The following is a 24,260-nucleotide window of genomic DNA, read 5'->3' on the forward strand; positions in this document are numbered from 1 at the left end:
CAATGTCATGCTGACGTGCAACCTACACTGAGCACAGTTGTTTGCCATACATTATATATACCGAATGTCCATCTGTGCTCGGGGACTAAATTAGAGGCTAAATAAAAGATTTCCGGCTCCGTCTATGTCCTGAAAAACGTAAGAGTCAACCAAAAAGTGATAAAGAGAATTGTGATTCCTGCTGCAATGAGAATATATGAAGCTAAAACCTGGGGTCATAGAAATGTGAGTGGCTATTATCACTGTATATTAATGTATGTTCAATGTTTGCTTGCATATATGGGAACATACATACTGAATGCAGGTTTAGGTTGGTTACATTTATTTTTCTATTTCCTTCTCATTTTTTTATCTGCAGTTTCGTCTCAAAAGGTGTGGTCTGCGGCACCCGATATATCTGGTGGAAGATTATGGCTCAGCTCAGCACCTCAGTATTCCCGAAAGTACACTGCAGCAAGCCATAGTGAATACACAGGTGATACACACACTACAAAGTCTGATGTGGAACCTTGTAATATGATTTATTTTTCCCCCCATATTTCTGCCTTAATTTAGTTCTTCATCCACTTCAAATTTATGTTAAGAACCTATAACGCTGCCCTTCACCTCGCCAAACAGACCTACTTCACCACCCTGATCTCCTCACTAGCCAACAACCCCAAGAAACTTTTTGACACTTTTCACTCTCTCCTCAGGCCAAAAGCACAAGCCCCTATCACAGACATTTGTGCTGATGACCTGGCCTCCCACTTTACAGAAAAAATAGATAATATCCATCAGGAAATCCACCAAGTGATGTGACTCCCATCCCTGCCTGCATTTCCCCTGGCTCACTATTCACATTTGATCCTATCACAGAAGACGAAGTCTCCAGACTCCTCTATTCTTCTCGTCCGACTACATGCACTACCAACCCCATTCCCTCACATCTCCTCCAGTCTCTCTCTCCAGTCGTCACAGCCCACCTAACTACAATCTTTAATCTCTCCCTCTCCTCGGGCATTTTCCCATCCTCCTTCAAACACGCCATCATTACTCCATTACTAAAGAAACCCGCTCTCGACCCATCTTGCACACACAACTACAGACCAGTCTCCAATCTCCCCTTCATCTCTAAACTTTTGGAGCGCCTAGTTTACTCCCGCCTTACCCGTTACCTCTCCACTCACTCCCTTCTAGACCCTTCACAGTCCGGCTTCCGCCCCCTACATTCGACGGAAACTGCACTCATCAAAGTGACCAATGACCTTCTGACAGCAAAACGTAACGGTGACCACTCTCTGCTCATTCTTCTTGACCTATCTGCAGCTTTCGATACTGTTGACCATCATCTCCTACTCTTTAGGCTCCAGTCACTGGGCATTAATGACACTGCTCTCTCCTGGTTCTCTTCCTATCTCTCTGACCGCTCCTTCAGTGTTTTGTTCTCTGGCTCCACGTCATCTCCTCTTCCTCTTGCTGTCGGGGTACCTCAGGGCTCAGTCCTTGGCCCCCTTCTCTTCTCTCTCTACACAACCCCAATTGCATGTATAGGAAGGAGAGAAGTCCGGCTTTCAGGATCGCGCTGTTCCAGTCCAAAGTTCACAAGGAGTTAATCCAAGGACCAAGCAGTGATTATAACTTTCTTTTTATTCCATAAACTCTACGCGTTTCGTGTACACACTGTACACTTCCTCAGGAGCAAAGTTACACTGGCATCACATTCCATTCTCCTTATATACTACCTCCCCCAGGAAGTGAGGTAGATGCTCATTGCACTTAAAAAAAATTCACACATAACTATCAACATAATATAAAATCAAAAAAATCACTAAAATTCATCTATAAAACACACTTCTATAAAAACACACATATGTAAAACTTCACACTAGAAAAAGTGTAAAACATTATAGTAAAATTATGATTATACTCAATAAAAATCTAAAATTGGTACATCATATCAATTAGCAGAACAACATTCACAAATCTCTTATATAACCGCACTTATATTTTCCTTTCAGTATTAACCCTTCATTCAACATATTATACTTTTACTTTCCTTATATTTCAGGCAGATGATCATATACTAATTAATGTATGTACTCCTATGCGGATTTGATCCTGCACAGCAGACCCATGCTCTGCACTCAAGAAACTTTTCTGTTCTTCTCCACATCTCCAGAGCTATCAGTTCCTTTTCAAGGCACCAGCCAACTGTTCCAATCATAGTAAAATGCCGTCGATTGTATCTCTTTTTATGTTAGCGATATGATCATTCCCTTGCTGTAATGTTATAGCATGGACATCACACAATTATCAGATGCCAATACTACTCCAATCCTTAGCAGACAAATATGCAGAGCACCAAAATTATTTAAAGATGTCAGATATTTCATTTAAACCGTATGGTTGCAGAGTCTGCAACCTATGAATCCAGTAAATTTCCTTTCTCATCAGAATGACACTCCTGTTCACAGTGTCTTCTGAAACATAATCAATTGGGGCCACTTTAATACATGGTTTCTTCCCATGTCTTATAGTGCAATGTTTTGATACTCCATGGAACATAAAACCCTCAATTATATTGTGTCTGTGCGAATTCATGCGGTTATGCAGTTCTTGTGTGGTTTTACCCACATACTGTAAACCACATTCGCGTTCTATCAGATATATCACAAAACTACTTTTACAATTCAGGGAAAACTTTATATCAAACACCTTATTATTCTGAATTGATCTGAATGTGGTCATATTATGCATAATCATGCCACAACACAGACACCGAGCGGTATTACATTTAAAAACTCCTGGTTTTTTGCATTGTTCATCCCTAATTTTTTCTTTTTTCAGGCGACTGGGGGCCAGTATATTTCTAAGAGTAGAGGACCTTTTAAAGGTTAATCCTGGTTTATTCGGTAGCATACTCCCCAACACTGGATCATTAAGAAGAACAGACCAATGATCCTGTAAAATGTTCCTAATTTTTTGATTTTGTTTAGTAAAATTAGTTAAAAAGTTTAAGGAGAAACTATCATTCTCTTTTTCTTTTTTCTTAGGATTTACTATGTCCATCTGTTCCAAACCTGCGCACTCATTATATGCTTTTTCTAGCAGTTTTTTTGGGTAGTTTTTCTCAATAAACCTATTTCTTTATCGCCTTATTGGGGGACACAGAATACCATGGGTGTATGCTGCTGCTGCTAGGAGGCTGACACTATGCAAAAACAATAAAATTAGCTCCTCCCCGGCAGTATACACCCACCGACAGGCACCAAGCACCTCAGTTTGTGCTTAGTGTCTGTAGGAGGCGGACCGGGATCTCCCCAGATCCGCATTTTTCTTTTCAGGTTTAGTCTGAACTTTTTAATTTTTCCCTCTTTTGTCTTTTAGGTTATTTTCCATCGGGAAACAGGGTGTAGTTGTCACCCTGATTTCCCATATCATGCGGCTGAGCGAGCAGTGTGGTGTCACCCACATCGCAACTCTCAGTACCGCAGGCAGGACTTTTCTCTATCGCCTTCCTTGGCCTGTGATACAAAATCTGACTCTAAACTACAATTTTTCTTAATCCTTTTATACTGGTTCTTCGGGACATTGATTAACCATTTATAATAATGGCCACTATTAAAATCTAACAGACTATTTGCATCACACTTCTTAAAAAAAGTTTTAGTAAAAATCTTCCCTTTTGAATGGAAAATGGTCAGATCCAAATAATCTATACTCTCCATATTATATACCCATGAAAAGGTGAGACCCCAATCATTCCTCTAAATGCTCTCCAGAAATTGTTCTATGTTATTACATTTATTATCAAAGACTATCATTAGGTCATCTATGTACCGTTTAAAAAATATAATATGCTCTGAAAAAATGGAATTTTCTATATAAATGAATTAAAAAATGGCCATAAATAGGTTAGCGAAAGTTGGCGCTAGTTTCGAACCCATTGCGGTACCGACTTGTTGGTGATATAGTTTTCCCTGAAAGTCAAAAAAATTATTGTGCAGTATAAACTTCATGCTATCCATTAAAAAGGCTTTCTGATTCAATGGTAAACGGGCATCTTCTTTCACATATCTCCCAAAACGATACAATCCTAGATCATGTCTAATATTTGAATAGAGGGATGCAACATCTATAGTCAGAAACATGTATGAATCTTTCCACACTATATCCTTCATCAAATGAATCAGCTGAGCAGAATCCCTAAGAAAACTTTTCACATACATCACATGGAAATACATTATATTATCTACATACGCTGCCAATCCTGACGTGAGAGAACCTATGCCAGAAATGATGGGCCTCCCTGGGGGGTTGTTTTGATCCTTATGAATCTTAGGAAGATGATAGAAAAAAGCCCTAGGAGGATTTTTCATAGTCAGAAAATTAGATTTATTCCTCAATGTAGTGTGTAATATTCCATTTTCAATCTGCTGTAATGAAACGTCCTCATCTAAAGACACTTTTTTACTATCCTGTATCAGGAAGTGTCTTTTTACCGTTAATTTCCTGATAAAAGTTTGCAAATCAATAAAAAGATCCAGTTCCTGTGAATTCGTGACAGGACAAAAGGATAATCCTTTTTGCAACACAGAAATTTCTGCTGTATTTAATATGATAGATGATAAATTAAAAATATTATTTGTTATTTTGTTTTCTGGTGTCGGTATCTTTATTCTGTTTTGTTGCGTTTGCCCCCCTCTGCAGCCTCTGTAACACTTTTTCTTTTTCTTGGCTGGTTTGAAAAAAAATGCGTTATTACATTCTGCTGGTTTTTTCCTTTCACTAAAAAAGACGGTATGTCATCTTGAAAGGATTGTTTGTCCTTTTGTTCACTACTGTTAAACTTTGGAAGAAAAGGGACCAAACTACTCTGATTTCTCGTTCGCCGTATTGGGGGACACAGAGACCTTGGGTGTATGCTGCTGCCACTAGGAGGCTGACACTATGCACAAAAAAAGGTTAGCTCCTCCTCCGCAGTGTACACCCCACCGACCGGCAGAGAATTCCTCAGTTTAGCTTAGTGTCAGTAGGAGGTGGACACGGGTCTTTTATTAGACCCATATCTACCTCGTCGTGCGTCGTTCCTTTTCAGGTTCTACGGAGGGATACAGAGTGAAAAGTCACATTTGTACTCCCACATGGAGTCTGCAAGTACGGCGTGTACTGCCACCCCGTATCCTTGCAGTTCTCCGCGGCAGGACCAGCCAGACGGACGCCGACACGAAGACGTGCCAGCGACTCCAGGGGTCCTTGTCGCCAGTCTCCCTCCCACTCGCCTACCAGAGCCTGTCGGTTGGATGAGACGCAAGACTTCTTCAGACAGGTAACGGATCGTGGATGGGTGAGTATTTCCCAACGGTCGCCTCTTCAATGGTCACAGGGGAACCCCGGTTGTAGGCGCTGCGGTCGCTCGCAGTCGCCACAAGGCTATAGGCAGCTCAATGTTGCTGGGCATCCCCCCCTTCCCTCCCCCCTTTCTGGGGACAGGGAGCACAGGGTTTCTTCCCATTGGGAGCGGCTTGCGACTGCGGCGTCCCACTTTTTCGGACCTCCGCGCCGACCCCCTGCTGACAGGCGGCCGCCGCAACTAATTTAGGCCCCGGCTTCAGTTCGGGCCTACCGCTGCGTCGCGGCCACGCCCCCGCCCCTTTCTTCTAAGCGGGCTTCTCTCCCGCTCTTCCCAGGCCCTCCCACCACCTGTCCTTCACCTGCCCAGCCTGTTATTGGCTAGAGGGCGGTGAATTGTTAACCCTGCGTGGTGCTCCGCCCTTCCCTCCTCTCCTGAACGCGCGCTTTTTCTCAGGAAGGCGCCATTTTCCCAGCCTGTTAGCCGGGCACCAGCTCCTCACTGGATAGCATCTTCTCCAGCTGGTTTTTTTCAGGAGGTCTGTCGGCCGGATTTCGCTCTGACCTGCATCCACTGACAGGTCGCAGAGCATCGCTTCTGGGGACACCGGACCGTGAGTAGCTCTGCACTGCAGACTGACCCTTCTCCACCCTCTGTCCCCCAACCTTCCGGCATTACCTCAGCTTTTCACTATGTCTAACTCTAAGTCTGATCGTACCCGCTCTACCGCCCCCCCTGCACTTTAGTCAAGTACTTTGCATGTTCTTCGTGCAATCGCAAACTTCCCTCAGGCCAGTCCACTCCCCTCTGCCTGGATTGTAGCAATCCAATTCAGCCTGACGCCGTCCAGGAGCCATCTGCGGCCCCAGGTGAGAGTGAGCCCCCCATGCCTGGCTGGGCCTCCTCGCTATCTCAATCAGTGGCAGACCTCACCAGGGTGTCTTAGTCCCTGGTGGCCGTTCTTGATAAGTTGCCCCTGGACTCTTCAGCAGGGCCAAGCAGGTCCCAAATTGTTCCATCTGAATCAGCCAGCGGTAGTCGCAAAAGACCCAGGCAAGATTCCCAGCCGGAATCCTCTCCTAGTCCCATCTCACCGCATAGCCCTTCTCACCAGCCTCCCTCTCGGGCCTCCTCTCCCGAGTCAGGGGAAGCGCTTTCGGACAGGTCATCTGAGGGGATTTTAGAGCTGGATTCAGACCAGGATGCAAGCATGAAGGTCACAGTGCAGGACCTCATTGCTGCGATCCATCATACCTTCAATATTGCTGACTCCCCTGCGAAATCCTCAGATCAGGAGGTTTCGTTCAGACGGGCAGAAACTCCCTCCAGGGTTTTTCCTTTCCATTCCGAGTTTGGGAAAATTTTTACCAAGGAAAGAGAGGATCCGACCAGACGCTTTCAAAGAGGAAAACGTCTCGGCATACTCTACCCATTTGCTAAGGAGCTCACGGACAACTGGTCGGCCTCTCCCTCGGTCGATCCGCCCGTGTCCAGGCTATCCAATAACACGGTTCTCCCGCTTTCAGGCGTGGCGTCCCTAAAGGATTCTAATGACAGGATTATAGAATCCCTGGCGAAGTCTGCCTTTGAAGCGGCTTCAGCGGCGGTGTGTCCAATCTTTGCTTCATCCTGGGCAGCAAAGGCCATAGCCACGTGGGCAGACGACCTTCGTCAGGGCATCTTAGATAAGGCGCAACCGGAGCATTTGGCCGATCTCGCCAATCAGATCTCCCATGCTGGGGACTATCTTCTCTCCGCTTCCTTGGATGCTGCATCCTGTGCAGTTCAGGCGTCAAGCAACGTTGTTGCAATTTGACGTACAATTTGGCTAAAGGCATGGCAAGCGGACTTGTCTTCTAAAAAGTCCCTCACTAACCTGCCTTTTTAGGGGGTGCACCTCTTTGGGTCCCAATTGGACCAGATTATTAAGGACGCCACCGGAGGCACGAGTTCACTCCTCCCTCAGTCCAAGCCTCGCAGACCCCCACTAAGGCGTCAGTTTCGACCCTTTCGGACTTTCCGCCGTTTCAATACGGCGGACAACTCCTCCAGCCAACAGAGACCGCAGGCTCGCCAGGAGAGAAAGAAAGTTTCCTTCAGACCCACTCCTTCCTGGCGACCCCACTCCTCCCAGGGCAGACCGTCCAGATCTAGATCTGGACGGTCTACTTCAGCATGACTATCATCGGGCACGCGAGGGGCCTTTCCAATTGGGAGGTCGACTTCTTTCCTTCAGGGACGTTTGGCTGGCCGCCGTGGAGGACGCCTGGGTCAGGGAGGTCGTATCCTCAGGATACAAGATAGAGTTCGTCTCTCTCCCACGGGATCGTTTCTTCAAATCCCGGCCTCCAAAGGATCCAGCCTTGATCCCGGGGTTCTCTACGGCTATCGCCGCTCTCCTCAGTTCCGGGGTGATTGTGCCCGTTCCCGAATCGGAGCGCTTCACGGGGTTCTACTCGAACCTGTTTGTAGTGCCGAAAAAAGACGGCGCAGTTCGACCCATCTTGGATCTCAAGCTGCTCAACAAGAGGGTCCGCCTTCGCCACTTCCGCATGGAGTCGCTTCGCTCGGTCATCGCCTCCATGGAGGAGCAGGAATTCATGTGCTCAATAGACATCCAAGATGCCTATTTACATGTTCCAATTTGCTCCGGACATCAGAAGTTCCTGCGCTTTGCGATTCGACAGCACCACTACCAGTTTGTCGCACTGCCCTTCGGTCTTGCCACCGCTCCCAGAGTCTTCACGAAGATCATGGCTGCGTTGATGGCTTTGTTGAGAGTCAGAGGCCTCGTTCTTTTCCCGTACCTAGACGATATTCTGATCAAGGCTCCCTCATTCCAACAGGCTCACCAAAGTTTGTCAATCGTCCTGGACACTCTTTCCAATTTCGGGTGGATTGTCAACAGGAAAAAGTCCTGTCTGGTTCCTACCCAACGCCTGGTCTTTCTAGGTCTTCTGTTCGACACTCGTCGGTCAAGGGTCTTTCTCCCACAAGAAAAGATTCTCTCTCTGCAGCAGGAAGTACGATCGCTGCAGACCTCGCGATTCCCATCCCTCCGTACAGCCATGAGGGTCCTGGGAAAGATGGTGGCGGCGATAGAGGCAGTTCCCTTTGCCCAATTTCACACCAGGCCTCTCCAGCAGGCCATTCTGTCGAAGTGGAACAGGTCGCCTCGGTTCCTGGATCGCCCTGTCCATCTTTCTTACCGGATCAAGCGGTCTCTCAACTGGTGGTTGTCGTCACCTCTCATTCTATCGGGTCGATCCTTCCTTCCCATTCACTGGCAGATAGTAACCACAGATGCCAGTCTCCTCGGTTGGGGTGCTGTGTTCCGCAACCACACTGTTCAGGGTCGATGGTCGGATCGGGAATCAGCCCTGCCGATCAACGTTCTGGAGATTCGAGCGATCCATCTTGCTCTGGTCCACTGGGAAAGGCTCCTCAAGGGACTGCCGTTACGGATTCAGACAGACAACGCCACAGCGATGGCATATGTCAACCGCCAAGGGGGAACACGGAGTGTCTCAGCCCTGGCGGAGGTGTCCAAGATTCTTCGTTGGGTGGAGACTTCCGTTCCGACAATTTCCGCGGTTCACATTCCCGGCGTAGACAACTGGGCCGCCGATTTTCTCAGCCGCGAGGGTCTCGCGGCGGGAGAATGGTCCCTACATCCGGAAGTGTTTCATCTGCTCTGCCTTCGGTGGGGAACCCCGGATGTAGACCTCATGGCGTCTCGCCTCAACAGGAAAGTCCCACAATTCGTGTCCAGGTCTCGGGACCCTCTGGCAGTGGGCGCCGACGCCCTGGCCGTTCCTTGGTCCCAGTTCGAACTTCCCTACCTGTTCCCTCCTCTGCCTCTTCTTCCCAAGCTGTTGAAGAAGATCAAGGCAGAAGGACTTCCGGTCATTCTCATCGCCCCGAATTGGCCCAGAAGGTCTTGGTTCGCGGACATTGTCAACCTTCTCGCGGACGCCCCCTGGAAGCTTCCAGACAGAACAGATCTGCTGTCTCAGGGTCCGATTTGCCACCCCAATTCTCGGCCGCTCAATTTAACGGCGTGGCTGTTGAGACCGAGGTTCTGAAACGAGCAGGATTTTCCGACCACGTAATTCAGACCATGATCCGAGCCAGAAAGCCATCATCTTCCAAGATTTACTACCGTACTTGGAAGGCCTATTTCACTTGGTGTGAGACCAATGACGTCGCGCCCATGTCCTTTTCGCTCCCTTCAGTCCTAGCGTTTCTTCAGGCAGGATTGGATGCGGGGCTTGCCCTCAGTTCCCTGAAGGGTCAAGTTTCGGCGCTGTCCATTCTGTTTCAGAAAACGTTGGCTTCCCGTCCTCAGGTTAAGACCTTTCTTGAGGGCGTGGCTCACACGGTCCCGCCGTACCGGGCGACCGTGGATCCATGGGATCTTAATCTGGTTCTTGAGGTTGTGCAAGGTCCGCCCTTTGAACCCCTCAGGGATATTTCCCTTTCTCTCCTTTCTTGGAAGGTAGCCTTTCTGGTAGCCATCACCTCCGTCCGGTGCGTGTCGGAATTGGCAGCTCTTTCGTGCCGCTCTCCCTTTCTGGTTCTCCACCAGGATAAGGTAGTTCTGCGGCCTCCGCCCTCGTTCCTTCCGAAGGTGGTGTCCTCGTTTCACCTCAACGAGGATATCGTGCTACCGTCCTTTTGTCCGAATCCAACTCATCCCCGAGAGCGGTCCTTGAACAAGCTGGACCTGGTTAGGGCGGTAAGAGTCTATCTGTCTAGGACGACTTACTTGCGAAAGACAGAGTCTCTTTTCATTATCCCTGATGGAGCGCGGAAAGGTCACCCGGCGTCAAAGGCCACCATTGCTCGCTGGATCAGATAGGCTATCCTGGAAGCCTACCGTGTTAAGCGTCGCGGAGCCCCTCCGGGTATCAGGGCCCACTCTACTCGGGCAGTGGGTGCCTCCTGGGCGGTGCGCCACAGAGCTTCCGCACTGCAGCTTTGCAAAGCTGCAACATGGTCATCGGTTCACACGTTTGTGAAATTCTAGAGTCCACACCTACGCTTCGGCGGACGCCAGCCTAGGTAGACGGATTCTGCAGGCCGCGGTGGTGAGTCCGCTGGCCTGATGGAAGTTTGTTTCCCACCCCAGGGACTGCTTTGGGACGTCCCAAGGTCTCTGTGTCCCCCAATACGGCGAACGAGAAAACAGGATTTTTGGGTTGCTTACCGTAAAATCTGTTTCTCGGAGCCTTCATTGGGGGACACAGAACCCTCCCATGTTTTACAGCTCCTGTTCTTACTTTGGTTGAATGGTTACAGTTGAGTTGTTTATGTTGTCAACCTATTCTGTTACTTCTCCTACTGCTTTCTCACTAACTGAGGAATTCTCTGCCGGTCGGTGGGGTGTACACTGCGGAGGAGGAGCTAACCTTTTTTTGTGCATAGTGTCAGCCTCCTAGTGGCAGCAGCATACACCCAAGGTCTCTGTGTCCCCCAATGAAGGCTCCGAGAAACAGATTTTACGGTAAGCAACCCAAAAATCCTGTTTTTTAGAGTTATCAATAATACACATTTTGTTCAACTCTTGTAAGTTTTCACATACAATGGACTCCTTCTCTGCAACTGCAATATCTGTCGCTCCCACAATTAAATTATCATCCAATCCCACTTGGGGGAGAATATAAATATTTTGTCTATGATCATCAATTTTATCCAGGAGATTACTCTTCATGTTATCATCTGAAAAATTAATCATATCCGGGGGTTCAATCCTCATAGGAGTCATAGGAGGTGGCAAGCTTTTATTTCCATCTTTCCTATTCACCTGTTTTTTATCCTGATTTTTCCCACTTCTCTTTATTGCATCTATTTGTTCTATTATTTTCTTAATCTGCATCTGTGAGTCTATAACTTCCCCAGTAACATTAGTATTATTGGTGGTATTTATATCAACTATTTTTACTAGTGCACCCAAATCATTATTTCTTGAATTATCCGTCACATCCATTTTGTCATTGTCACTATTGTCACTAATGATCCGCGGTTCGCTTATTTCAGCTGTCATATCATTAATATTTTCATTTCCATTTTTATTTTCATTTTTATTCTTATTAGTGTAATTTTCAGTAATCACTGTTTCACATAAACCCGTCTGTTTTACTTGTGCATCAGTTTTTTTGGGGACCTCACTTACTATAGTTTTAAAAGAAGGTTTTTGTGTAATCTTCAAATTAGTCTTTGTAAAATTTGGAGTATTTTCACTATTAAAAATTTTTTTATTTCCATTTCTGGGTGTGCGTGTAGGCACCATAGGAATTTGTGGGGTGTTTTTCTGTACACTCCCATCTCCCTTATTCACATTCATTATATTGTTGTTCCCACTATCTAGTGTGTTTTTATCAATACTATTCGCTTTCTTATAATCATCTCTATCTCTATATAGTTTGCGTGCCTTTCTCTTAATTATTTCTTGTTCAGCTTGTAAGAGCCTAGATGTAATAGCTGTGTTAATCCTATTAAATTCCGGGTGTGTCCCAAAATGAAGGAGTTCTAATGATAAATTAGGGATCCTTTCTACTAATGTCTCTGCCAAAGACGTTCTTTTTTTAAAAAGTAGTTGCAGTAAACCCTGCATGCATTTAAATAAAACCTCATTCCATTCAGAACAAAAACTTAAATCATGTGGAAAAGGGGACGAATGATTAACCCTCAATCCCCTTGAGCATAAATTCTCATCTAAATATATAGAGAGAAACCTAGCATCAGTGTAAAAATGCAACTCATCCTTCAAAAAATCTTCTAACTGATTAAACAGTTTTTTCATTTTAGCCATGTCTTCCCCTGTAAAGGGTGTCGTATTATCCACATTAATAGTCTTATTTGCTCCAGTCCCAATAGTCTGTACAATAAGTCGTTCCCGGGAAGAAAGGCGATGAGGAAAATATTCCATATTTCTGCCCTAGTGCAGCTATCGAAAGAGGAAATTAAATTTCCAATGTGAACTATAAAAAAAGGGGGAGACAGAAGCGCACAATAGGGTCTTATCCAATGATATAAACGTTTCACAGATATGGATCCACTCACCTGGTTCAGTTGTGTGGAACACAACAACCATAAGCACAAATGGGTAGGATCCGATGAACTGCAGCAATCAGCCGGTCACTAGAATTGCATATATAGGAAGGAGAGAAGTCCGGCTTTCAGGATCGCGCTGTTCCAGTTCAAAGTTCACAAGGAGTTTCAAGGCACCAGCCAATTGTTCCAATCATAGTAAAATGCCGCCGATTGTATCTCTTTTTATGTTAGCGATATGATCATTCCCTTGCTGTAATGTTATAGCATGGACATCACACAATTATCAGATGCCAATACTACTCCAATCCTTAGCAGACAAATATGCAGAGCACCAAAATTATTTAAAGATGTCAGATATTTCATTTAAACCGTATGGTTGCAGAGTCTGCAACCTATGAATCCAGTAAATTTCCTTTCTCATCAGAATGACACTCCTGTTCACAGTGTCTTCTGAAACATAATCAATTGGGGCCACTTTAATACATGGTTTCTTCCCATGTCTTATAGTGCAATGTAACTCTGGAGATGTGGAGCCTTTGGCTGAGAGAACAGAAAAGTTTCTTGAGTGCAGAGCATGGGTCTGCTGTGCAGGATCAAATCCGCTTAGGAGTACATACATTAATTAGTATATGATCATCTGCCTGAAATATAAGGAAAGTAAAAGTATAATATGTTGAATGAAGGGTTAATACTGAAAGGAAAATATAAGTGCGGTTATATAAGAGATTTGTGAATGTTGTTCTGCTAATTGATATGATGTACCAAGAATTTTAGATTTTTATTGAGTATAATCATAATTTTACTATAATGTTTTACACTTTTTCTAGTGTGAAGTTTTACATATGTGTGTTTTTATAGAAGTGTGTTTTATAGATGAATTTTAGTGATTTTTCATAGAATCATAGAATCATAGAATCGTAGAGTTGGAAGGGACCTCCTGGGCCATCTGGTCCAACCCCCTGCTCAAAGCAGGATTCGCTAAATCATCCCAGTCAGATGTCTGTCCAGCCTCTGTTTGAAGACTTCCATTGAAGGAGAACTCACCACTTCTCGTGGCAGCCTGTTCCACTCATTGATCACTCTAACTGTCAAAAAGTTTTTTCTAATATCTAATCTGTGTCTCTTCCCATTCAGTTTCATCCCATTGCTTCTAGTCTTTCCTTGTGCAAATGAGAATAAAGTTGATCCTTCTACAATGTGACAGCCCTTTAGATATTTGTAGACAGCTATTAAGTCTCCTCTCAGTCTTCTCTTTTGCAAACTAAACATTCCCAAATCCTGCAACCTTTCCTCATAAGACAGGGTTTGCAGACCGGTCACCATTCTGGTCGCTCTTTTCTGAACTTGCTCCAGTTTGTTGATGTCTTTTTTAAAATGTGGTGCCCAAAACTGGACACAATATTCCAGATGAGGTCTGACCAAAGAGGAGTAGAGGGAAATAATGACTTCACGTGATCTAGACTGTATGCTTCTGTTAATACATCCTAGAATTGCATTTGCCTTTTTTGCTGCTGCATCACACTGTTGACTCATATTCAGTCTGTGATCTATTAGTATACCCAAGTCTTTTTCACATGTGCTGTCACTTAGCCCTATTCCTCCCATTCTATATATGCTTTTTTCATTTTTATTGCCCAGATGTAGTACTTTGCATTTCTCCCTGTTAAAAACCATTCTGTTAATTGCTGCCCACTTCTCCAGTTTATTTAAATCTTTTTGAATCCTCTCTCTCTCTTCTCTAGTATTAGCTATCCCTCCTAGCTTTGTGTCATCAGCAAATTTAATCAGTTTACCCTCAATTCCTTCATCTAAATCGTTGATAAAGATGTTGAACAATACAGGGCCCAGGACAGAGCCCTGTGGTACCCCACTTGAGACATTCTTCCAACTGGATGTGCAGCCATTTACGACCACTCTTTGGGTCCGATCACTAAGCCAGTTATGAATCCACCTAACAGTTGCCTTGTCCATTCCATACTTAGTCATTTTTTCAATAAGGATTGTATGAGAGACTTTGTCAAATGCTTTGCTGAAGTCAAGATATACTATATCTACAGCATTTCCTTGATCCACCCAATCAGTGATACCGTCATAGAAGGAAATTAAGTTAGTCTGACATGACTTATTAGTTAGAAACCCATGCTGACTCTGTTTAATCACTTCATTCTTATCCAGGTATTGACATACATGTTGTTTAATAATTTGTTCAAAGATCTTTCCTGGTATAGAAGTCAGACTCACCGGCCTATAGTTGCCTGGGTCCACCTTCTTCCCCTTTTTGAAGATAGGAACAACATTTGCTCTTCTCCAGTCTTCTGGCACTTCTCCTGTTCTCCAAGAATTTTCAAAGATTATGGAGAGGGGTTCAAAAATTTCTTCTGCTATCTCCTTCAGTACTCTGGGGTGTAATTCATCTGGACCTGGAGACTTGAATTCATTTAGGTTAGCTAAGTGTTTCCTCACTATCTTTCTGTTTATAGACATCCTGGATTCTTCTGTTCCCTTAATAGGACAGTGAATAACAGTTGATGTTGCATTTCCTTTCTGAGAGAAAACAGATGCAAAATAGGAATTTAAAAGTTCAGCCTTCTCAACATCCTGTCTTACCAATTCATCATTTTCGTCCTGTAAAAATCCTATAGCATCTTTGACTTTTCTTTTACTTTTGACATATCCCCAAAATCCTTTATTATTGCTTTTGACATCTCTTGCAAGCCTCAGTTCATTTTCAGCTTTAGATAATCTGATTTGTGCCCTGCAGGTTCTGCAGACAGCATTATATTCTTCTTTAGATATGCCTCCCTCTTTCCATTTTATAAACATTTTTTTCTTCCTTTTTAGCATGTGCTTAAGTTCTGTGTTCATCCATCCTGGTTTCCTTAAATGCTTCCTATTCTTCCCTCTTTTCGGAATTGTTAACAACTGTGCTTTGAGAATTTCATTTTTCAAGATTTCCCATCCTTCCTGGACATTTTTGTCTTTAAGGATATCCAGCCATTGGATCCCTCCAATTCTCTTTCTGAATCCCTTAAAATCTGCCTTTCTGAAATCTAACCTTGACGTCTGAGTCTTCACAGGTCTTCCACCTCTAGTAATCCAAAATTCTAAAATAGCATGGTCGCTACCTCCTAGGGTCCCAGCCACTTTTACCTCCTCAACCATTTCCTCCCTGTTTATAAGGATTAGATCCAAGGTAGCAGTTCCCCTTGTTTTCTCCCTTACCTTTTGGAAGATAAAGTTGTCAGCAAGAGAGGATAAGAATTTCCTTGACCTGTTAGTTTTGCCTGAGAGAGATTCCCAACAAATGTCTGGATAGTTGAAATCTCCCATGACAACTATGTCATATTTTTTGGAGAACTTGGCCATCTGATGCATAAAGAGTTCATCTATATCTTCGGCTTGCACAGGCGGCCTGTAGTAAATGCCTACAATGGTGTCCTTTCCATTGTTCTGTCCTTGTATTCTTACCCAAACAGTTTCCACAGAACTCCTAGTCTCTGAAGCTTCAATCTCTGTGCAGATATACGCGTTTCGAACATACAATGCGACACCCCCTCCTCGTTTATCAAGTCTGATTCTTGCAAATAAGTTGTATCCTTCTAGTCTTGTATTCCAATCATGTGTATTGTCCCACCAAGTTTCAGTGATTCCAATTACATCATATTTCTGTTCCTGTGTTAGTAGTTCCAATTCTCCTTGTTTGTTGCCCATGCTTTGTGCATTAGTATAGAAACATTTTAGTTTGTGATTGGTTTCTCTTTCTCCAATATTTTTATTAATTAGATTCTTTCGTCTTTGTTCTTCCTTTCCACTTCTAATAGCAGAGTTCTCAATAGCATTTGTCAGGTGTATGGCTTTTTCTGGTCTTTTGCTTCCCTTCCCATGTTGTTCTAGTTTAAAGCTCTCCTTACAAGTGTAGCAAGGCGACTTCCAAATACATGCTTTCCAGTCTTCGTAAGGTGCACCCCATCTCTAGCAAGTAGTCCATCGTATAAGTAGTTCACTCCGTGATCCAGAAATCCAAATCGTTGCTGACGGCACCATCGACGTAGCCAGTTGTTCACCTGCAGAATCTTATTCCACCTCCTTGTTCCATGGCCATCCACTGGGAGGATGGAAGAGAAGACCACCTGCGCTCCCAGTTCTTTCACTTTCTTGCCTAAGTCTTCAAAGTCTCTGCAGATGGTTTCCAGGTCGTTTCTTGCGGTGTCATTTGTCCCCACATGTAGTAGCAGGAATGGGTAGTCATCTGTAGGTCTGAAGAGTCCTGATATCCTGTCAGACACATCTTTAATTTTTGCACCTGGAAGACATGTTATGTTGATAGTTATGTGTGAATTTTTTTAAGTGCAATGAGCATCTACCTCACTTCCTGGGGGAGCTAGTATATAAGGAGAATGGAATGTGATGCCAGTGTAGCTTTGCTCCTGAGGAAGTGTACAGTGTGTACACGAAACGCGTAGAGTTTATGGAATAAAAAGAAAGTTATAATCACTGCTTGGTCCTTGGATTAACTCCTTGTGAACTTTGGACTGGAACAGCGCGATCCTGAAAGCCAGACTTCTCTCCTTCCTATATATGCAATTCTAGTGACCGGCTGATGGCTGCAGTTCATCGGATCCTACCCATTTGTGCTTATGGTTGTTGTGTCCCACACAACTGAACCAGGTGAGTGGATCCATATCTGTGAAACGTTTATATCATTGGATAAGGCCCTATTGTGCGCTTCTGTCTCACCCTTTTTTTATAGTACACAACCCCAATTGGACAGACCATCAGCAGATTGGCTTTCGGTACCATCTTTATGCTGATGACACACAACTTTATACGTCTTCCCCCGACCTTACCCCCTCTGTACTACAGAACGCCAGTGACTCTCTGTCCGCAGTCTCCAACGTCATGTCCGCTCTCTATCTGAAACTCAACCTCTCCAAAACTGAACTTCTTCTGCTCCCACCGTCTACTAACCTCCCTAAATCTGACATTTCCCTCTCCGTGGGTGGTACCACAGTAACACCCCGGCAGTAGGCGCGCTGTCTGGGTGTTATGTTTGACACCAATCTCTCCTTCACATCCCATATACAATCTCTTGCCCGCTCTTGCCGCTTACACCTAAAGAACATCTCTAGAATCTGCCCTTTTCTCACCATGGAAACAACAAAAACCCTCACTGTAGCATTGATCCACTCCCGCCTGGACTACTGCAACGCTCTATTAATTGGCCTCCCTGTCACTCGACTATCCCCTCTCCAGTCCATACTTAATGCAGCAGCCAGGGTCATCCATCTGGCTAATCGGTACTCGGACGTGTCCGCTCTTCGTCAGTCATTACACTGGCTGCCCATTCATTATAGGATCCAATTCAAAGTACTTGTTCTCACCCACAAAGCTCTCCACGGTGCGGCACCCCCCTTCATCTCCTCCCTCATTTCTGCTATCGGTCTAGCCGATTGCTGCGCTCTGCAAGCGACTTTCGACTAACCTCTGCACTAATCCGTACCTCCCACTCCCGACTCCAAGACTTCTCCCGTGCTCAAAACACATTTGTTCAGAGCTGCCTATCACGTTCACTAATCACAGTCATTCTATGTGCAAGTGTGCGTGTGTAGCCTATTCACTATCTCCATCCATCCTTCACTTCCTCAAGATGGCTGGACCATCATTGTAAATACACCATTGTAAATACACACCTGTACTTTGTATCTCCCTCACCTCATTGTAGATTGTAAGCTCTCACGAGCAGGGTCGTCTTATTTCATCTTATTTTGCTTTAATTATTGTATTGTTAATGTTACCTATGACTTGTGTTTTGAAATTGTTAAACTGTAAAGCGCTGTGGAATATGTTGGCACTATATAAATAAAGATTATTATTATTATTATTATTCCTCTATATACTGACCATGCTTCACAAACGCCTGTGTGGTTTGCATGCAAAATGGCAATTACTTATACTAATTTTAATGGATAACTAAAGTTAGAAAAAAAAATGACGGGTTGCTACAACATATACAACATATCAGTGGGGACCTAGGTCATAAAATCCCACCCATACCTAAAACTAATGGGCAGAAATGCGGAGGTACTTCCTGTAATAAGGCAGAGTGGTGTGCGGATCTGTAGACTTTCCATAGATCTGTGCACTACTCTGCTTGTGCTCCTAGAAGTTCTGTCCCTCTGAGCAATTGGTGAGGGTCTCTCAACCCCCGATCCCCATTCCTCAAAATGGCGAAACGGTGTCTAAAATGTGTAGTTACTTTTTAGATGCTGGCCACAAAATACCAGCCCTCCTCCTATATACAGTATTGATGACCACTGGTGCGTTAATGTTTCATCATTCTTTTAGGTGGTAGATGGATTCTTCATCAAACGTACCAAAGACGTGCGAGAGTCTGCGGCCTACCTGACCATAATGACTCGGTATTTACAGACAATGTATTCGGTGAGAACTCAAATTCTAATTGTGATTGTCTATTTCTCTGCCTTTGGTCCTAGAAGCTGATATTAACTAGAGGGAGTGGAAACCCCTATGGTAGTCGACTCGTGGCTTGGTGCAGCTTTCACTTATATGTTCAGAACCAAAAACAAAACCTGATGCCACCAAAAAGGTTTTGCTACCAGGCGATGTCTGTCCCATGACACTTTTTACTGTCTATGATTAATAAATGCAGGTCTCTCCCGCGGCAGCAGACATATAATGGTGTGTATATATAGGAGAACTGAAAGGTTGGGAGAGCAGCACAATCACAAGATGCATGAACCCCGTATGGGTAGTTATGCGCTGATCTAGCAGGATTATGTTAGTATTTTATTGCCATTCTTGCAGAACAAGACTTTGCTGAGCTGCACCAAGGAGGAAGCTAGTAAATGTGACCGAGCGTTTCATCACGAGGGCCAACGTTGCATCCTCATCGAGTTCAAAGACTTTAATGAGGGGGCTATGAAAAATAAGGTAAAGGAATGAAAACTACACACAAGTACAGATGAGCGTTATGGCATATACCGGTACTGGTGTGTCTGTTTCCTTCCAGTGAACGTAGGATCTTGTACACAGTCACCTTCTTGTGCTCCTTTATCTCGTAGCTCAAGGAAGGTTATCTATATATATCACTATGTGGTGTCAGGATAACAAGTAGCAACCAGAGGGGATGTCTACACAGGCATGAAGTACATGACATTTTTGCGGGATGTAATATGGACACATATTCACAGTACCATAGATGCAGACGTGTTGATTGCTATGAGCCTTTGGAGAGCGTTTGGCCCCAGCATTTTGCCACACGGTGGTGAAAACCTTTTATCGGAAAGGCACAAGAGACAAGAAAAGGACTTGAGCTAGGGGGAAGCAAACATCAATCATTTTTGTACTTGGTGACCATACACCAAAATATAATGGGGAGGTCCGCTGTTTTCTATGTACACCACTGCTTAAACAGACAGTAGTGGAATGGAAAGTGATCTGATTTGGCTACCTTATAAAGAAAAAAACCTACGCTAGAAACAAAATGAACATACACCCTGCAGTAAGTAAAAGCAATAGTGCATATAAATAACATGGGGTACTTGATAAAACAAAAAAAAGCATAAAAGGGACCCAGTCCTGCTCAGCCCTTATTCACATGGATGTCACTTTGACACATGGTAAGGTGTTAATACTAGAGGTTGGGACGACCTGATTTGGGTGCACCTTGACAGTGCTGAAATGGCTTTTATACTTTTTTTTTAATCAAAAACTGTTTTTTACTCTTCGCCACGACAGCACCCACTTGGAGAGAGGGATCCGCCCATAGGAAAAGGAAACCTACAAAGATAAAAGAGGGCGGTCCGCCTCTCCTCCTCAGTTGGTTTCCTGTTCCTATGGGAAACCGCAGGATTCTCCTACAGCTCATACCTGGGCCAAGGAACCGCCTGTGCAGTGTCTGCGGGAACGGCAGGGGTTCCGGTCCAGAAGCAGTGACAGGGGAGTGCTGTGATCCAGCTCCCTCCTCGACTGATGCCGCAGCAGCGCGGGCAGAAACGCCAGTTCCGGGTGAGGCCGACCGGGGTTCCCCTGCAGAGCTACACGCCACCGGGATTTGGGGAGGAATCATCCCGGGCCGTGTGGGAGCGCGGAACCGGAGGAGATTGTGGTAGCCTCCGGCGTTCCTAAAGGCTTCAGCGTCCAGGAGAGGACGCACATGCAGCGCTGACAGGAAAGGGTAAGGAGGAACTTCCGGGTTACCGGAGGTTCCTCAGCACAGGACGCCCCCGAGGCTCCAGGGGAAGTATCGCGAGACCACGCGCGGGCATGTAGGAGCGCTCCCCGCCCCCTCCTAGAGAGAAAAAAAAAAAAAGAGAACGATGTTAATTTACACAGCCGGCCGGCGGCTGTACTCCAGGCCGGACGCATACTAATTAGCCGTGCCTAAGACAAGCAGGCGCACCTGGAGGGGGAGGTACCGGCATAATGAAGGGGCTTACAAAAAACCTCGGGGATATGGTTATTGCATGCAAGCATGTCTTCCCCAGGACTAGACACGCATCCCCAGGCTGGTGATACAGCGGCATCCAAGGATCACTCGCGCCAAGGTTCCTCGGATAGCAGTCACAGAAGCCACACCAACAAGCCTCCTTCTCAGCCTCCTGATCCGGTACCTACAGCTTCTCTGGGTGAGTGGACGACTCTGCCTATCAAGCTGATAAATACCTTTCTCTTTCTCCCTCTCTCCTTCGCTACGTCTCCACCTCAGGCTAAGAAAAAAGAGAAATCAAAAAATAAAGAATGTGCCCTTTGTACACGTCCCCTACCGGACTCTTACACAAAAAGGCTATGCAAAAAATGCATTAATGAAACAGCAAAACAAGCATCAATATCAGCCACAGCCATAAGGGCCATAATAAGGGAAGAGTTACAGGCCCTAACCCAGCCTAGCAGTATACCCATAAGTACTAAGACTAAGAAACCAACTGCAGTTAGCTTAGACTCTGATGAGGACGAAGCAATAGTCTCTGATAGTTCCAATGCATCCACATCATCATCTTCCTCAGATATGGAGGGGCGTTCGTGTTTCCCCTTAGAGAACATGGACAACTTGGTTAAATCCGTAAGGAACACCATGGGGTGCACAGAGACAAGGGAGCTGCAAACAACACAGGAAATTATGTTTGCAGGACTAACAGGAAGAGGAGAGCCTTTCCTGTTATACCAGCTATAAAAGCTCTGGTTAAGAAGGAATGGGAGAAGCAGGACCAGAGAGATTATATCCCCTCAACCTCAAAAAGAAGGTACCCCTTCAGCGACGAGGAGTTGTCAACAATGGTCTAAAGTCCCGAAAGTGGACGCGGCGGTCGCCTCCACCTCAAAACAATCAGCCTTACCATTGGAGGACACAGGGGTTCTAAAAGACCCACTTAACCGAAAAGCTGATGCCTCACTAAAAAGGGCATGGGAGGCAGCTACCGGCACGTTTAAACCGGCAATAGCTAGTACTTGCACAGCTCGTTCTATGCTGGTCTGGATTGATCATCTAGACCAGCAAATAGACCAAAAAATCTCCAGAGACAAACAACGAGCCGCTATTCCATTGATCCGTGGCGCGGCTGCGTATATAGCGGATGCTTCTGCTGATTCATTACGCCTGGCAGCCAGAACAGCAGGCTTACTTAATAACGCCAGGCGTAGCCTGTGGCTTAAAAGCTGGAGAGGTGACACCCAATCCAAGGCAAAGCTTTGTGCCATTCCTTGCGAGGGTGAGTTTTTGTTCAGAAAAACCTTAGATGATATCCTTACTAAGGCAAAAGAAAGGAAAAAAGGATTCCCTAACCCCTCTCTCCCATTTTATAGGAGGGCGTTTAGGAGACGACCATTTGGCAGAGGAAGGCCAGCGGAAAATCAAAATCGCTGGGCCACGAAGGAAGAAAAGAGCAAAGGTGCCATGTTTAAAGGATCCTCCTTCCGCAGAGACAGGAGCTAAGGAGCCAGTCCCTCCAGTAGGAGGGAGACTAAAAATTTTTCTTCAGGAATGGGACAAAATCACAGCCAGCCCTTGGGTTCTGGGCATTGTTAGAGAAGGGTTGAAAATAGAGTTCCACCACGTTCCCCGTAACTCAGTTATCATAACATCTCTCAGCTTGCCAATCCAACAGCGGGCCCTAGAAACTGAGATTCTGAGTCTGCTGGGCAAAAAAGTATTGGTCCATGTGCCTAAAGGACAGGAAGGGAGAGGATTTTACTCCCCTCTCTTTCTGGTGCCTAAACCAGATGGCTCATTCAGGACTATAATCAACCTGAGGAAGTTAAATTCATTTATAATCATACATTTAAGATGGAATCTATTAGATCTACAATTAAGCTCCTCTTCCCCAATTGTATGATGACAGGCTTGGATCTGAAAGATGCTTATTATCATCTTCCCATCCATTACAGATATCAGAAATACCTCAGAGTGGCGGTCTCCCTCGATGGCACGATACAGCATCTCCAGTTCACAGCCATGCCATTCGGCCTTTCCATCGCACCACGAGTCTTTACAAAGGTGATGCTGGAAGTGATGGCCTTCTTACGCCAGAAGGACACATTGATAATACCCTATCTGGATGACTTTTTAATACTAGGGAACTCCACTCGACAATGTAATAGACGAGTTGCTGATGCAATCTTGTCCCTACACGCTCTAGGATGGATAATAAACTTCAAGAAGTCCAGAATCGAGCCACAATCCGTCCAGTCCTTCCTGGGTCTCCAACTAGACTCCATAAACCAAAAATGCCTACTGCCACAGGTAAAGATTGCAACGATTAAAGTGAAGATCAGGTTAGCAATAGACAGACCGTACATGTCCTTGAGAGATGCAATGTCTCTTCTGGGGTCCCTTACTTCCTGCATCCCGGCAGTTCAGTGGGCCCAGTTCCCCACGAGGGAGCTACAACATCAAATTCTCTTAGAGGAAACCCATGACCGAGGGAATTTGACAAAGAAAATTACTTTATCCCAGACGGTCCTAACTTCCCTAGCGTGGTGGCTAGAGGATGATAATCTATCGGGAGGAGTACCATGGGTGGTAACGCCTTCCCGTATAATTACTACCGACGCCAGCCCCACAAGATGGGGGGCTCATATGGGAGGTGCCTTCTCCCAAGGCCTGTGGGATATAAGCGAGGATCAGGATTCTTCAAACTTAAAAGAACTCAATGCGGTTAGTCATGCATTATATTATTTTCTTCCGCAGGGGGAACACGTGAGAATCCTTTCAGACAACACCACAGTGGTTGCATATCTGAACAGGCAAGGCGGAACTCGATCAGTCGCCTTAATGTCTTCCGCAAGAAAGATCTTGTCCTTAGCCGAAAAACAATTTTTGTCTCTCTCGGCCCTCCACATAAGAGGAAGATACAATTCGGAAGCAGACTTTCTAAGCCGCCATACACTACGGCAATAAGAGTGGTGCCTGAGCCGGCAAATATTCACACGAATCGTGTCACTATGAGGTCTTCCCCAAATAGATCTCTTCGCCACCAGGGTAAACAGGCAGGTGCGAAGGTTCGTCTCTTTGAACGTGACAGACAGTCCGGAAATTCTGGAGGCCCTCCAAGCCCCATGGCAGTTCAAACTAGCATATGCATTTCCCCCAATCATACTACTACTGCAGGTCATCAGGAAGATCAGGGCAGAGAAGGCACGAATAATCTTAATAGCGCCATTCTGGCCCAGGAGGCCATGGTTTTCATGCCTGCAAGCAATGTCAGTGACAGACCCTTGGGTGCTTCCTTCAACCCCCAAGCTCCTCTCTCAGGGGCCATTCTTCCATCCTCAAGGGAACAATCTCCACTTGACGGCTTGGAACTTGAAAGGGAAATGTTGAGAGCAAGAGGATTAACGGAAGGGTTAGTCA

The 24,260-nt window shown here is 45.3% G+C and overlaps 1 protein-coding gene across 12 annotated transcripts in view; it reads left to right on the top strand.

Moving 5' to 3' along the window:
• Positions 1-24,260, top strand: part of MUS81 (MUS81 structure-specific endonuclease subunit) — a 122,624-nt gene that overhangs the window by 94,045 nt on the left and 4,319 nt on the right. For all 12 annotated transcript variants that reach the window (XM_073563219.1, XM_073563211.1, XM_073563220.1 and 9 more), the window contains 3 exons: positions 359-475; positions 18,737-18,832; positions 19,217-19,342. In XM_073563219.1, the coding sequence (XP_073419320.1) occupies positions 359-475; positions 18,737-18,832; positions 19,217-19,342 (339 nt within the window). The remainder of the gene's footprint in view (positions 1-358; positions 476-18,736; positions 18,833-19,216; positions 19,343-24,260) is intronic.

Source organism: Dendrobates tinctorius, unplaced genomic scaffold (assembly GCF_039654945.1).
Source record: "Dendrobates tinctorius isolate UK_male_01 unplaced genomic scaffold, ASM3965494v1 ptg000384l, whole genome shotgun sequence".
Classification (NCBI taxonomy): Eukaryota; Metazoa; Chordata; class Amphibia; order Anura; family Dendrobatidae; genus Dendrobates; species Dendrobates tinctorius.